Source organism: Salvelinus fontinalis, chromosome 5 (genome assembly GCF_029448725.1).
Source record: "Salvelinus fontinalis isolate EN_2023a chromosome 5, ASM2944872v1, whole genome shotgun sequence".
NCBI classification, from domain to species: Eukaryota; Metazoa; Chordata; class Actinopteri; order Salmoniformes; family Salmonidae; genus Salvelinus; species Salvelinus fontinalis.
Window position 1 is genome coordinate 34,284,889 of NC_074669.1, and position 12,676 is coordinate 34,297,564.

The 12,676-nt window shown below is 47.7% G+C and overlaps 1 protein-coding gene across 1 annotated transcript; it reads left to right on the forward strand.

The window, feature by feature from the left end:
- Positions 1-1,678: 1,678 nt before the first annotated feature.
- On the forward strand, positions 1,679-3,499 carry LOC129854774 (general transcription factor II-I repeat domain-containing protein 2-like). The gene has a single exon (XM_055921924.1). It carries the CDS (start codon positions 1,679-1,681, stop codon positions 3,497-3,499), a length of 1,821 nt encoding a protein of 606 aa, XP_055777899.1.
- The last annotated feature ends 9,177 nt before the right edge of the window (positions 3,500-12,676 follow it).

The window sequence follows — 12,676 nt, forward strand, 5'->3', positions numbered from 1 at the left end:
ATGGATCACCACTGGAGGCTTTGTGTCATGGATCATACCTGGAGGCTTCGTGCCATGGATCATCACTGGAGGCTTCTTGCCATGGATCATCACTGGAGTGGAGAGACACACAGGAGGCCTGGCTCTGGGAGCAGGCACAGGACTCACCAGGCTGGGGAGACATACAGGAGGATAAATTCTTGGCCGAGGCACAGGACTCACCAAGCTGGGGAGACATACAGGAGGCCTTGTCCTTGGCCGAGGCACCGGATACACTGGGTCGTGCAGGCGCACTGGAGGTCTCGAGCTAAGAGCCTGCACAACCCGTCCTGGCTGGATGGTGACTTTGGCCCGGCACGTGTGGGGCGCAGGCACAGGACGCACTGGGCTGTGCAGACGCACTGGAGACACAGTGCGCAGAGCCGGCGCAGGATTTCCTGGCCCGAGGAGACGGACTGGAGGCCTGGAGAGCAGGGCTGGCACAATCCGTCCTGAATGGATGCTCACCCTAGCCCGGCAGATGCGGGGAGCTGGGATGTAGCGCACCGGGCTAAGAACGCGTACTGGAGACACTGTGCGCTCCACCGCAAAACACGGTGCCTGACCAGTACGACGCCCGCCACGGTAAGCACGGGGAGTTGGCTCAGGTCTCCAACCTGACTCTGCCACCCCCCCCCTCACAATTTTTTTTTTGAGCTGCCTCTCGGGCTTCCTTGCTAGCCGTGTCCTTTCGTAACGCTGCCGCTCTGCTTTTGTCGCTGCCTCCGCCTTCCTTAATGCTTCCACCTGTTCCCATGGAAGGCAATCCCTTCCAGCCAGGATTTCCTCCCATGTCCAGGAACCCTTGCCGTTCAGGATGTCCTCCCATGTCCATTCCTCCTTTCTACCACGCTGCTTGGTCCGTTGGTGGTGGGAAGTTCTGTCACGGCTGTTGAAAGGAGAGGACCAAGGTGCAGTGTGGTGAGCGTACATTTTCTTTATTTTAATCGAAAAGACGCCGAACAAAACAATAAACACTACAAAAAACAAACCGTGAAGGTCAAAGGCTATGTGCCCTAAACAAAGTCAACTTCCCACAAAGAACGGTGGGAAAAAAAGCTACCTAAGTATGGTTCCCAATCAGAGACAGCGATAGACAGCTGTCCCTGATTGAGAAACATACCCGGCCAAAACATAGAAATAGAAAATCATAGAAACACAAAACATAGAATGCCCACCCCAACTCACGCCCTGACCAAACCAAAATAGAGACATAAAAAGGATCTCTAAGGTGACAAGACATCAGTCAGGAAGTTAAAGTTTGGTCGTAAATGGGTCTTCCAAATGGACAATGACCCCAAGCATACTTCCAAAGTTGTGGCAAAATGGCGTAAAGACAACAAAGTTAAGGTATTGGAGTGGCCATCACAAAGCCTTGGCCTCAATCCTATAGACCACATATGTCAGAGTCAAGGCCCGCGGGCCACATCCGGCCCGCGAGAAGGTTTTTTACGGCCCCTGGGATGATCTTGATTTATTATTAGAACCGGCCCGCAGACCGCAGCAAGCCGGCAGCCCGCAGATCTTTTACACGCACCAATACTACATTTCCCACAATGCAACGGTGACGCACCGAGCAGTAGGCTGCTTCATTTCAATATTTATTGGCACAGCAGTCGTCAGCATCACAGTAAAATTAACTTTCAGATACCCATCAAAAATGGCAAAACGGAAGGTGGACACTGAGAACCGGGGGTTTCAAACAAGGTGGGAGTCGGAGTATATGTTCACGGAGGTAGCTGGAAAACCTGTGTGTCTTCTGTGTGGAGAAAGTGTGGCGGTACTGAAAGAGTATAATCTGAGACGACATTATGAAACGAAACACGCGGACAAAAACAAGAATATGGACATGGAACAAAGGCTACAAAAGGCAGAGGAATTAAAACGAGGCCTCAAATCTCGACAGGCTCTGTTCAAAAAAGCCAAATCACAAGGCCAGGCTGCTGTCAAGGCCAGTTTTATTTTGGCAGAAGAGATCGCTAAATCAGCCCGGCCATTTTCGGAGGGGGATTTCATCAAAAACTGCATGATTAAAGTTTGTGACGAAGTTTGCCCAGAAAAAAGGCAACTCTTTTTAAATGTGAGTCTGAGCAGAAACACCATTGCCGAGAGAGTAGACCAGTTGTCCATCAATCTAAAAGAGCAGCTTGTGAAAAAGGGAAAAGATTTCATTGCATATTCCTTGGCTGTGGATGAGAGCACCGACATTTCTGACATTGCCCAGTTGTCAATTTTCATCCGCGGAGTGGACTCCAGCCTAAGCGTGACAGAGGAGTTTTTGGCTTTACGTCCTATGCATGGCACAACTACGGGGCATGATTTGTATGAAGAGGTGTCAAGATGTGTAAATGAGATGGAGCTGCCTTGGGAAAAACTCGTGGGTTTGACAACCGACGGAGCACCTGCGATGTGTGGACACAGGAGCGGACTGGTGGCGAAGATACGGGAAAAGATGCAAGAGGAAAACGCGACAGGTGAGCTGACAGCTTATCATTGTATCATACACCAGGAAGCGTTGTGCGGTAAAGCCTTGAAAATGGAGCATGTAATGAGCATCATCACGCGCACAGTTAACTTTATCAGAGCCAAAGGTTTGAATCACCGCCAGTTCAAGGCATTTCTGACGGAGTTAGAAACGGAGCATGGTGATTTGCCTTATCACACAGAGGTGCGATGGCTAAGCCAGGGAAAGGTGCTTCAAAGATGTTTCGAGCTTCGTGAGGAGATTTGTCTGTTCTTGGACAGCAAAGGGAAAGACACAACACAACTCCGAGACGAAATGTTTCTGTGTGAAATGGCTTTTCTGTGTGACATTACGAGTCATCTGAATGCAATGAACTTGCAGCTGCAGGGTCGGGATCATGTCATCTCTGATATGTACAGTACAGTGAAGGCATTTAAAACCAAACTGACTCTGTGGGAGACGCAGATGCGGAAAGAAAATTTGAGCCACTTTCCCAGCTGCCAGACCATGAAAGAGAAGCTCTCTACCAGTGCGTTCCCGAGCGCACAGTTGGCTGATAAAATAGGTATGCTTGCCGCTGACTTTCGACGCCGATTTGCTGACTTTGAAGCACAAAAAAGCAGGTTGGAACTGCTCGGTAACCCATTTGCTGTTGACGTGGAAAGCTCACCACCAAACCTCCAAATGGAGTTGATTGACCTCCAATGCAATGATGCACTGAGGGCAAAATATGCGGCAGTGGGTGCTGCGGAGTTCGCCCGTTTCCTCCCCGACACAATGCCCCAGCTGCGCATCCAGGCTGCTCAAACGTTGTCTATGTTTGGCAGCACATACCTGTGTGAACAACTGTTTTCTTTGATGAACCTGAACAAAACATCACACAGAAGTCGACTTACTGCTGAACACCTCCACTCAATTCTGAGGATTTCCTCAGCTCAGAGCCTTACCCCGAACATTGATGAACTTGTGGAAAAGATGGGACACCACCAAGTATCACCCTCAACCTCAAACAAGTGAACATTACTGTGCAATCACATATTTAGAGTTTTTACTCAGTTCAAGTTAAAAGTTAAAGTTTAATATTTGTTTTCACTGCATGTTACTTCTCCTTAAACAAAGTGTTGTTTTTGATTAATAGATTTTTGCACTTTATTTTATTGTATTTCAATCCAATTATATTTTAAAAATATTTCAGTTGAGTGGATGATAGAAAATTGCTATTATTGTTTTTTTCTTTGAAGTAAATTTAGCCCACTTTTGCTAAAATAGAAAATATAGGCTACTGATGGTGCCTTGAATACCGGTTTCTTTCATTTAATGTTCATGTTATGGGGATTTTTATATAAAGGAAATTTGTCTTTTGTGTCTGTTGAAAATTAAAGATTACTGACAGAGCCATAAGAAAATATTGCTTTATTTATCTGATCATATTGGAATATATTTGTTAGGTTTTCAGTAGGTTCAATTAGGTTCACTAGACTATATGCGTCATTTAAAAAATTTTCAATGAACATTCGAACAGTCCGGCCCTCGGCTTGTAGCTAAATTTTTTATTTGGCCCTCCGTCCATTTGACTTTGACACCCCTGCTATAGACAATTTGTGGGCAGAACTGAAAAAGCATGTGCAAGCAAGGCCTACAAACCTGACTCAGTTACAGCAGCTCTGTCAGGAGGAATGGGCCAAAATTCACCCAATTTATTGTGGGAAGCTTGTGGAAGGCTACCCAAAACGTTTGACACAAGTTAAACAATTTAAAGGCAATGCTACCAAATACTAATTGAGTGTATGGATGTCATAAGGTGAATGCACCAATTTGTAAGTCGCTCTGGATAAGAGCGTCTGCTAAATGACTTAAATGTAAATGTAAATGTAAACTTCTGATCCACTGGGAATGTGATGAAATAAATAAAAGCTGAAATAATAAAAGCTGAAATAAATCATACTATCTACTATTATTCTTTCATTTCACATTCTTATAATAAAGTGGTGATCCTAACTGATCTAAGACAGGGAATTCTTACTAGGATTAAATGTCAGGAATTGTGAAAAACTGAGTATAAATGTATTTGGCTAAGGTGTATGTAAACTTCCGACTTCAACTGTATGTGCAGTTGACTGCTTTACCAGACTGTGGTTTGGTCTGTGGTTGTGGCCTTTAGTTAAGATTATTAGAAAGACTGCATGCTACTACAATCATTACCCAGCTGTATTAATAACAATACAAGGAATTAGCCATAGCACCTCCAAGTGACTGAATGCAAGCATGTGCTAAACAGAGAGAAACACAATAAGGGGGGGATTTAAGAGAGCCGTGTGCGTGTGTATGTGATTTTAAACGAAGCATCATTTCTCCTATTCAGGCTGGCCAGCCGCTTCATGGCCTTGAATCTCTACTCTACTCTACTCTACTCTGCAGCAAGCTGACTGAGGGAAGGAGGGAAGGAAATCCTCTGGATCCAAATGAGTGGAATGAATCAGAAATAAATAAACATATCCAAAAAGTATTAAACAAATAAACACCCAACCCGAGTGGTTAGTTGAATCGGGCTCTTGACGCTCAAGCCACCTCGCTTCCAGTAAGAGGATGTTTACTGTTTACACAGCTATGTTTAGCACAGGAGGAGCCATTTATTTGATTCATACTTGATATTCAGGCAGACATTTGGTAAGAAAGTCAACACCGGATAAGGCCAACTGTGAGTTGTACTGTTCTGGACAAATCCCATCCATTTAAACCTAGGCCTTACTCCGGCCCCAGGCGACCTACAGGAGGGAGCCATTGCTCTATGCATACCTGCAAGTACTTAAAGGTGCAATCTGCAATACTTACAGTACATGTCGATCTAATGGACTGCCACCCCTTGCATCCATAGCTGCAAATATGAATTTTAGTGTGTTAACATTTCTCGAGCCCCATCTCTAAGTTTTATAGCAAAAGATTTGCAGGGCTGTTGTTTGAGTGAAAAATGAATTACTGATTGTGCCTTTAATGCAATAATAAAATAAAAAAATGTCCTTCAACCCCAGGGGCCCTCTCCTCAAAACAACAAGGGGGGAGTACTATACGTGTGCTATACAGTAGGAAAACCTAGCCAACTAGCATCCATCCAGTCTTTGTGTAAAGCACATGAGTGACTTCATAACATGTAATCACACAGTTTCCATATGAGGGATCTAGAATCCCCAGAAGATCACTTATTCTACACAGAGGAGGGAGGCCCTGTCATGCTTGGGATGCACTGACCCCTGTTTGGGAGCCCTTCAATTGGATGTGACCCCTGTTTGGAGCCTGGGCCCCATCTCCTTAATACATTTATGGCTTGTTCCCTCTTCACTATTATGCACTGCTCCAGCCCTGGCCCTGTTATGTAACTGTACCTTGCTGAGGTTATGAGGTAATTCCTTCCACCTTGGCCACGAGAGAGTATGTCTGTCCTAATAAAAGAGCATGATATAAATGTTGATTATAAACACTTAGTAAACATAAAATACTGCACGCAATGAGAGGCCATTATAAAGCCCCATACCAAGGGCCATTTAGGTGTGTGACAAGGGGGGGAAGAGAGAGAGAGAGATTCTTTAGTGGTATGTACATGATAAACATGGTATACACCGTCCAACAAAATGCTTACTTGCAGGTTCCTTCTCGACAATGCAACAACAATATGAAAGAATAGAAGATAAGAATATGAACATAAAGTTAGTGGCTCAGTAGAACAGAAGACATGTTTTTAGCATAAGTATTGTACAGGAAGGCACAATTTATAGTCCAAAACTAACACGTGTTTTGGGGAAGTGTTCAGAGAGCATGAGAGAGAGAGAGAGCGAGAGAGAGCGAGAGCGAGAGAGGTGGTGATTAGCTAATAGGGAAAGTAAGAGTCACACCTCTGTTATTGTTTCCCTCCATCCTATACCCTGAGCTAGAGCTGTGCTGCGTCGCAGGGTGGGCTAGCCACTAGGGTAATGTTACACATCTTTCATTAACACACTAAGCACCTTAGATGACGTCTACCATAATGCTGACAGGAGCACATTTCTGAAGTTTTCTTCACCTCTCTTACCCTTCCCGTTCTCTGCTTTCCTCCCTCCCACATCTTCCTGCATGTGTGTGTACGTGACTGTGTGTGTGTGTCGTTAACAGGCAGTAGGTTGGTGAGTCTGTGGACGTCTTAATGGATGACTATCCCCAATAGTCAGGGTAGGGGGTTGGATGATTGTGTCCCAGATGGTACCCTATTGGGACATATAGGGCTCTGGTCAAAAGTAGTGCACTATGTAGGGAATAGGGTGCAATTTGGGAAGCAAATAAATAGTGCGTCTTAACTGGACTAGCGGGCAACAACACCTCAATGCTGGAGGAATCCACACACACCATGGAAATTATTCAATGGGTCAGACCAGTGTTAACATAACCTAATCAAATAAAATGTTATTGCTCGCATACATATACTTAGCTTACGTTATTTTGTGTTTAGCGAAATGTTTGTGTTCCTAGCTCCAACTGTCACATCTGCTCCGTCCATGCCATCTAGTGCTCATCCTGTGTCTCCTTGACCTGCCGCCACTCCCCCAGTGCTCTCTCCCTCTGTGTGTGTGTGTGTGTGTGTGTGTGTGTGTGTGTGTGTGTGTGTGTGTGTGTGTGTGTGTGTGTGTGTGTGTGTGCTGGAGTCAGAGCAGATTCCTACCAGCTGCAACCTGTTCCATAATCAAGACCGCTACAAATACTCAGTACTGCAACTTCCACACTGCCAGATCATAATCTCTGCTCAGTCAGTCCATGTTTCTAGCCGTTTGTTCCTGTTGTGCCTGTTTTCCTTGCCTGATGCTGTTCTCCTCTCTGCTACAGTTCTACCCGCTCTGACTCTGGTCCCTGTCTCCAGTCCGACTTCTCGTCAGTCCTGCTACTCTGTCCTGGATTCCCCACTCTACGCTCCCTTGGATTCCCCTCCAGACCTGCTTACCCTGTCCAAACACCTCTTGCTCCAGCCTCAGCCTCCGCACCTGGTTTCCGGCAGCCCGCCCGAGCTTCCCCTGGCCTGCACTCAATCTTCCCCCCCGTGTTTCAATAAATACCTTGGTTACCTCATCCCAGGCTTCTCGTTGAGTCTGCTCTTGGGTTCACCTGTTCCGCTGACACCAACAGTGCTATAATATCTAACAATGCACAACAAATATAAAATAATAATGGAATTAAGAAATATATAAATATTAGGACGAGCAATGTTGGAGTCCGGAGTATAAGTACAGTGTGTGTGTGTGTGTGTGTCTATATACACTGCTCAAAAAAATAAAGGGAACACTTAAAAAACACAATGTAACTCCAAGTCAATCACACTTCTGTGAAATCAAACTGTCCACTTAGGAAGCAACACTGATTGACAATAAATTTCACATGCTGTTGTGCAAATGGAATAGACAAAAGGTGGAAATTATAGGCAATTAGCAAGACACCCCCCAAAACAGGAGTGATTCTGCAGGTGGTGACCACAGACCACTTCTCAGTTCCTATGCTTCCTGGCTGATGTTTTGGTCACTTTTGAATGCTGGCGGTGCTCTCACTCTAGTGGTAGCATGAGACGGAGTCTACAACCCACACAAGTGGCTCAGGTAGTGCAGTTCATCCAGGATGGCACATCAATGCGAACTGTGGCAAAAAGGTTTGCTGTGTCTGTCAGCGTAGTGTCCAGAGCATGCAGGCGCTACCAGGAGACAGGCCAGTACATCAGGAGACGTGGAGGAGGCCGTAGGAGGGCAACAACCCAGCAGCAGGACCGTTACCTCCGGCTTTATGCAAGGAGGTGCACTGCCAGCGCCCTGCAAAATGACCTCCAGCAGGCCACAAATGTGCATGTGTCTGCTCAAACGGTCAGAAACAGACTCCATGAGGGTGGTATGAGGGCCCGACGTCCACAGGTGGGGGTTGTGCTTACAGCCCAACACCGTGCAGGACGTTTGGCATTTGCCAGAGAACACCAAGATTGGCAAATTCGCCACTGGCGCCCTGTGCTCTTCACAGATGAAAGCAGGTTCACACTGATCACATGAGCACATGTGACAGACGTGACAGAGTCTGGAGACGCCGTGGAGAACGTTCTGCTGCCTGCAACATCCTCCAGCATGACCGGTTTGGCGATGGGTCAGTCATTGTGTGGCGTGGCATTTCTTTGTGGGGCCGCACAGCCCTCCATGTGCTCGCCAGAGGTAGCCTGACTGCCATTAGGTACCGAGATGAGATCCTCAGACCCCTTGTGAGACCATATGCTGACACATGCACATTTGTGGCCTGCTGGAGGTCATTTTGCAAGGCGCTGGCAGTGCACCTCCTTGCACAAAGTCGGAGGTAGCGGTCCTGCTGCTGGGTTGTTGCCCTCCCACGGCCTCCTCCACGTCTCCTGATGTACTGGCCTGTCTCCTGGTAGCGCCTGCATGCTCTGGACACTACGCTGACAGACACAGCAAACCTTTTTGCCACAGTTCGCATTGATGTGCCATCCTGGATGAACTGCACTACCTGAGCCACTTGTGTGGGTTGTAGACTCCGTCTCATGCTACCACTAGAGTGAGAGCACCGCCAGCATTCAAAAGTGACCAAAACATCAGCCAGGAAGCATAGGAACTGAGAAGTGGTCTGTGGTCACCACCTGCAGAATCACTCCTGTTTTGGGGGGTGTCTTGCTAATTGCCTATAATTTCCACCTTTTGTCTATTCCATTTGCACAACAGCATGTGAAATTTATTGTCAATCAGTGTTGCTTCCTAAGTGGACAGTTTGATTTCACAGAAGTGTGATTGACTTGGAGTTACATTATGTTTTTTAAGTGTTCCCTTTATTTTTTTGAGCAGTGTATATACAGTACCAGTCAAAGGTTTGGACACATGTCACGCCCTGGCCTTAGTATTATTTGTTTTATTTATTATTTTAGTTAGGTCAGGGTGTGACATGGGGTATGTGTGTATTTTGGGGTATTATATGGTAGAGGGGGTGTTGGTTGTAGTTTATGGTTTTGTGTTGAGTGTATGTATCTAGCTGTGTCTATGGGTGTGTAGTTTTCTAGGAAAGTCTATGGTGGCCGGAATGGGTTCTCAATTAGAGACAGCTGATTTCTGTTGTCTCTAATTGGGAGCCATATTTAAGGCTGCCATAGGCTTTAGCTGTTTGTGGGTCATTGTATATGTATATGTCGAACGTAAGTAGTTTGTGTGTGCACTTGCGTTTTAGGTTTCACGATCGTTTGTTGTTTTTGTTAGTGTGTATAAGTGTTACGTGTTCATCTTCGTCGTTATAATTAAAGAAGATGTATACCAGTCATGTTGCGCCTTGGTCTTCTCATTCATGTCAACACGATCGTGACTGAATGACCCACCAAATCCAGATCAAGCAACATGACCAGCGGCAACAGGATCAAGGCATTAAGGATTCATGGACATGGGAGGAGATTTTAGATGGTAAGGGACCTTGGGCGCAACCGGGAGAATATCGCCTCCCTTGTGAAGAGCTGGAGGCAGCGAAAGCCGAGAGGAGGCGATATGAGGAGGCAGCACGGAGGCAAGGCTGGAGACCTGCGAGTACTACCCAAACATTTCTTGGGGGGGGGAGCTAAGAGGTAGTGGGCCGAGGGCAGGTAGGAGACGTGCGCCCACTTCCCAGGCTAACCGTGGAGAGCGGGAGTACGGGCGGACACCGTGTTACGCAGTAGAGCGCACGGTGTCTACTGTACGTGTTCATAGCCCGGTGCGGGTTATTCCACCCCCCCGCACTGGTAGGGCTAGATTGGGCATTGAGCCAGGTGCCATGATACCGGCTCAACGCGTCTGGTCTCCAGTGCGTTTCCTCGGGCCGGTATACATGGCACCAGCCTCACGCATGGTGTCCCCGGTTTGCCTACATAGCCCAGTGCGGGTTATTCCACCTTCCCGCACTGGTCGGGCGACGGGGAGCATTCAACCAGGTAAGGTTGGGCAGGCTCGGTGTTCAAGGGAACCAGTACGCCTGCACGGTCCGGTATTTCCGGCGCCACCTCCCCGCCCCAGTTCAGTTCCACCAGTGCCTACACCACGTAACAGGCTTCCAGTGTGTCTCCAGAGCCCTGTTCCTCCTCCACGCACTCGTCCTATGGTGCGTGTCTCCAGTCCGGTACCACCAATTCCGGCACCACGCACTAAGCCTCCTGTGCGTCTCCAGAGTCCTGTGCATCTTGTTGCTGCTCCCCGCACTAGCCCTGAGATGCGTGTCCCCAGTCCGGTACCACCAGTTCCGGCCCCACGCACTAGGCCTAATGTGCATCCCCAGGGTCCAGTATGCCCTGTTCCTTCTCCCCGCACTAGCCTGAAAGTGCGTGCCTTTAGCCCGGTGCCTCCAGTTCCGGCACCACGCACCAGGCCTACAGTGCGCCTCATCCGGCCAGAGCCATCCGTCTCCCCAGCGCCGTCTGAGCGATCCGTCTCCCCAGCGCCGTCTGAGCGATCCGTCTGCCCAGTGCCGTCTGAGCCATCCGTCTGCCCAGTGCCGTCTGAGCCATCCGTCTGCCCAGAGCCATTAGAGCCGCCCGTCTGTCCCGAGCCGTCAGAGCCATTAGTCAGTCAGGAGCCGCTAGAGCCATTAGTCAGTCAGGATCTGCCAGAGCCGCCAACCAGACAGGATCTGCCAGAGCCGCCAACCAGACAGGATCTGCCAGAGCCGCCAACCAGACAGGATCTGCCAGAGCCGCCAACCAGACAGGATCTGCCAGAGCCGCCAACCAGACAGGATCTGCCAGAGCCGCCAACCAGACAGGATCTGCCAGAGCCGCCAACCAGACAGGATCTGCCAGAGCCGTCAGCCAGCCATGAGCGTCCAAATCCGTCAGCCAGCCATGAGCGTCCAGATCCGTCAGCCAGCCATGAGCGTCCAGATCCGTCTGCCAGCCATGAGAAGCCGGATCCGTCAGCTAGCCATGAGCAGCCAGATCTGTCAGCCAGCCATGAGCCGTCCAACCAGGATCCGCCGGAGCCGTCATCCAGCCAGGATCTGCCCCTTATCCTGGTGCTGCCCCTTATCCTGGTGCTGCCCCTTATCCCGGTGCTGCCCCTTATGACTATGGTGGGGTGGGGACCACGACCAGTGCCGGAGCCGCCACCGTGGAAGGAAGCCCACCCAGACCCTCCCCTAGACTATGTGCTGGTGCGCCCGGAGTTCGCACCTTAAGGGGGGGGGTAATGTCACGCCCTGGCCTTAGTATTATTTGTTTTATTTATTATTTTAGTTAGGTCAGGGTGTGACATGGGGTATGTGTGTATTTTGGGGTATTATATGGTAGAGGGGGTGTTGGTTGTAGTTTATGGTTTTGTGTTGAGTGTATGTATCTAGCTGTGTCTATGTGTGTGTAGTTTTCTAGGAAAGTCTATGGTGGCCGGAATGGGTTCTCAATTAGAGACAGCTGATTTCTGTTGTCTCTAATTGGGAGCCATATTTAAGGCTGCCATAGGCTTTAGCTGTTTGTGGGTCATTGTATATGTTTATGTCGAACGTAAGTAGTTTGTGTGTGCACTTGCGTTTTAGGTTTCACGATCGTTTGTTGTTTTTGTTAGTGTGTATAAGTGTTACGTGTTCATCTTCGTCGTTATAATTAAAGAAGATGTATACCAGTCATGTTGCGCCTTGGTCTTCTCATTCATGTCAACACGATCGTGACAACACACCTACTCATTCAAGAGTTTTTCTTTATTTGTACTATTTTCTACGTTGCAGAATAATAGTGAAGACTTCAAAACTATGAAATAAAACATACAGTATGGAATCATGATGTAACCCGAAAAATATTAAACAAATCAAAATATATTTTAGATTCTTCAAAGTAGACGCCCTTTGCCTTGATGACAGATTTGCACACTCTTGGCATTTTCTCAACCAGCTTCACCTGGAATGCTTTTCAGGTGAAGAGGAGCTAGAGGAGATGGCTTCTGTTTTACGGGGTCCTAACCAATTGTCCTATTGTTTTATTTTTTTTCTAACTTATTTTGTACAAAAGAGACGGTGGCAGAAACATTATGACCAAAAAGAGCTTCTGGATATCAGGACAGCGATTACTCGCCTCGTACTGGATTAAGATTTTTTCTTTAACGAGTCGGACGCGAAGGATTTACTTCAGACACAACCGACAAGGCCTAAATCCCAGCATTCACATGAAGAACAGACGGAGATATCGTGGATGTA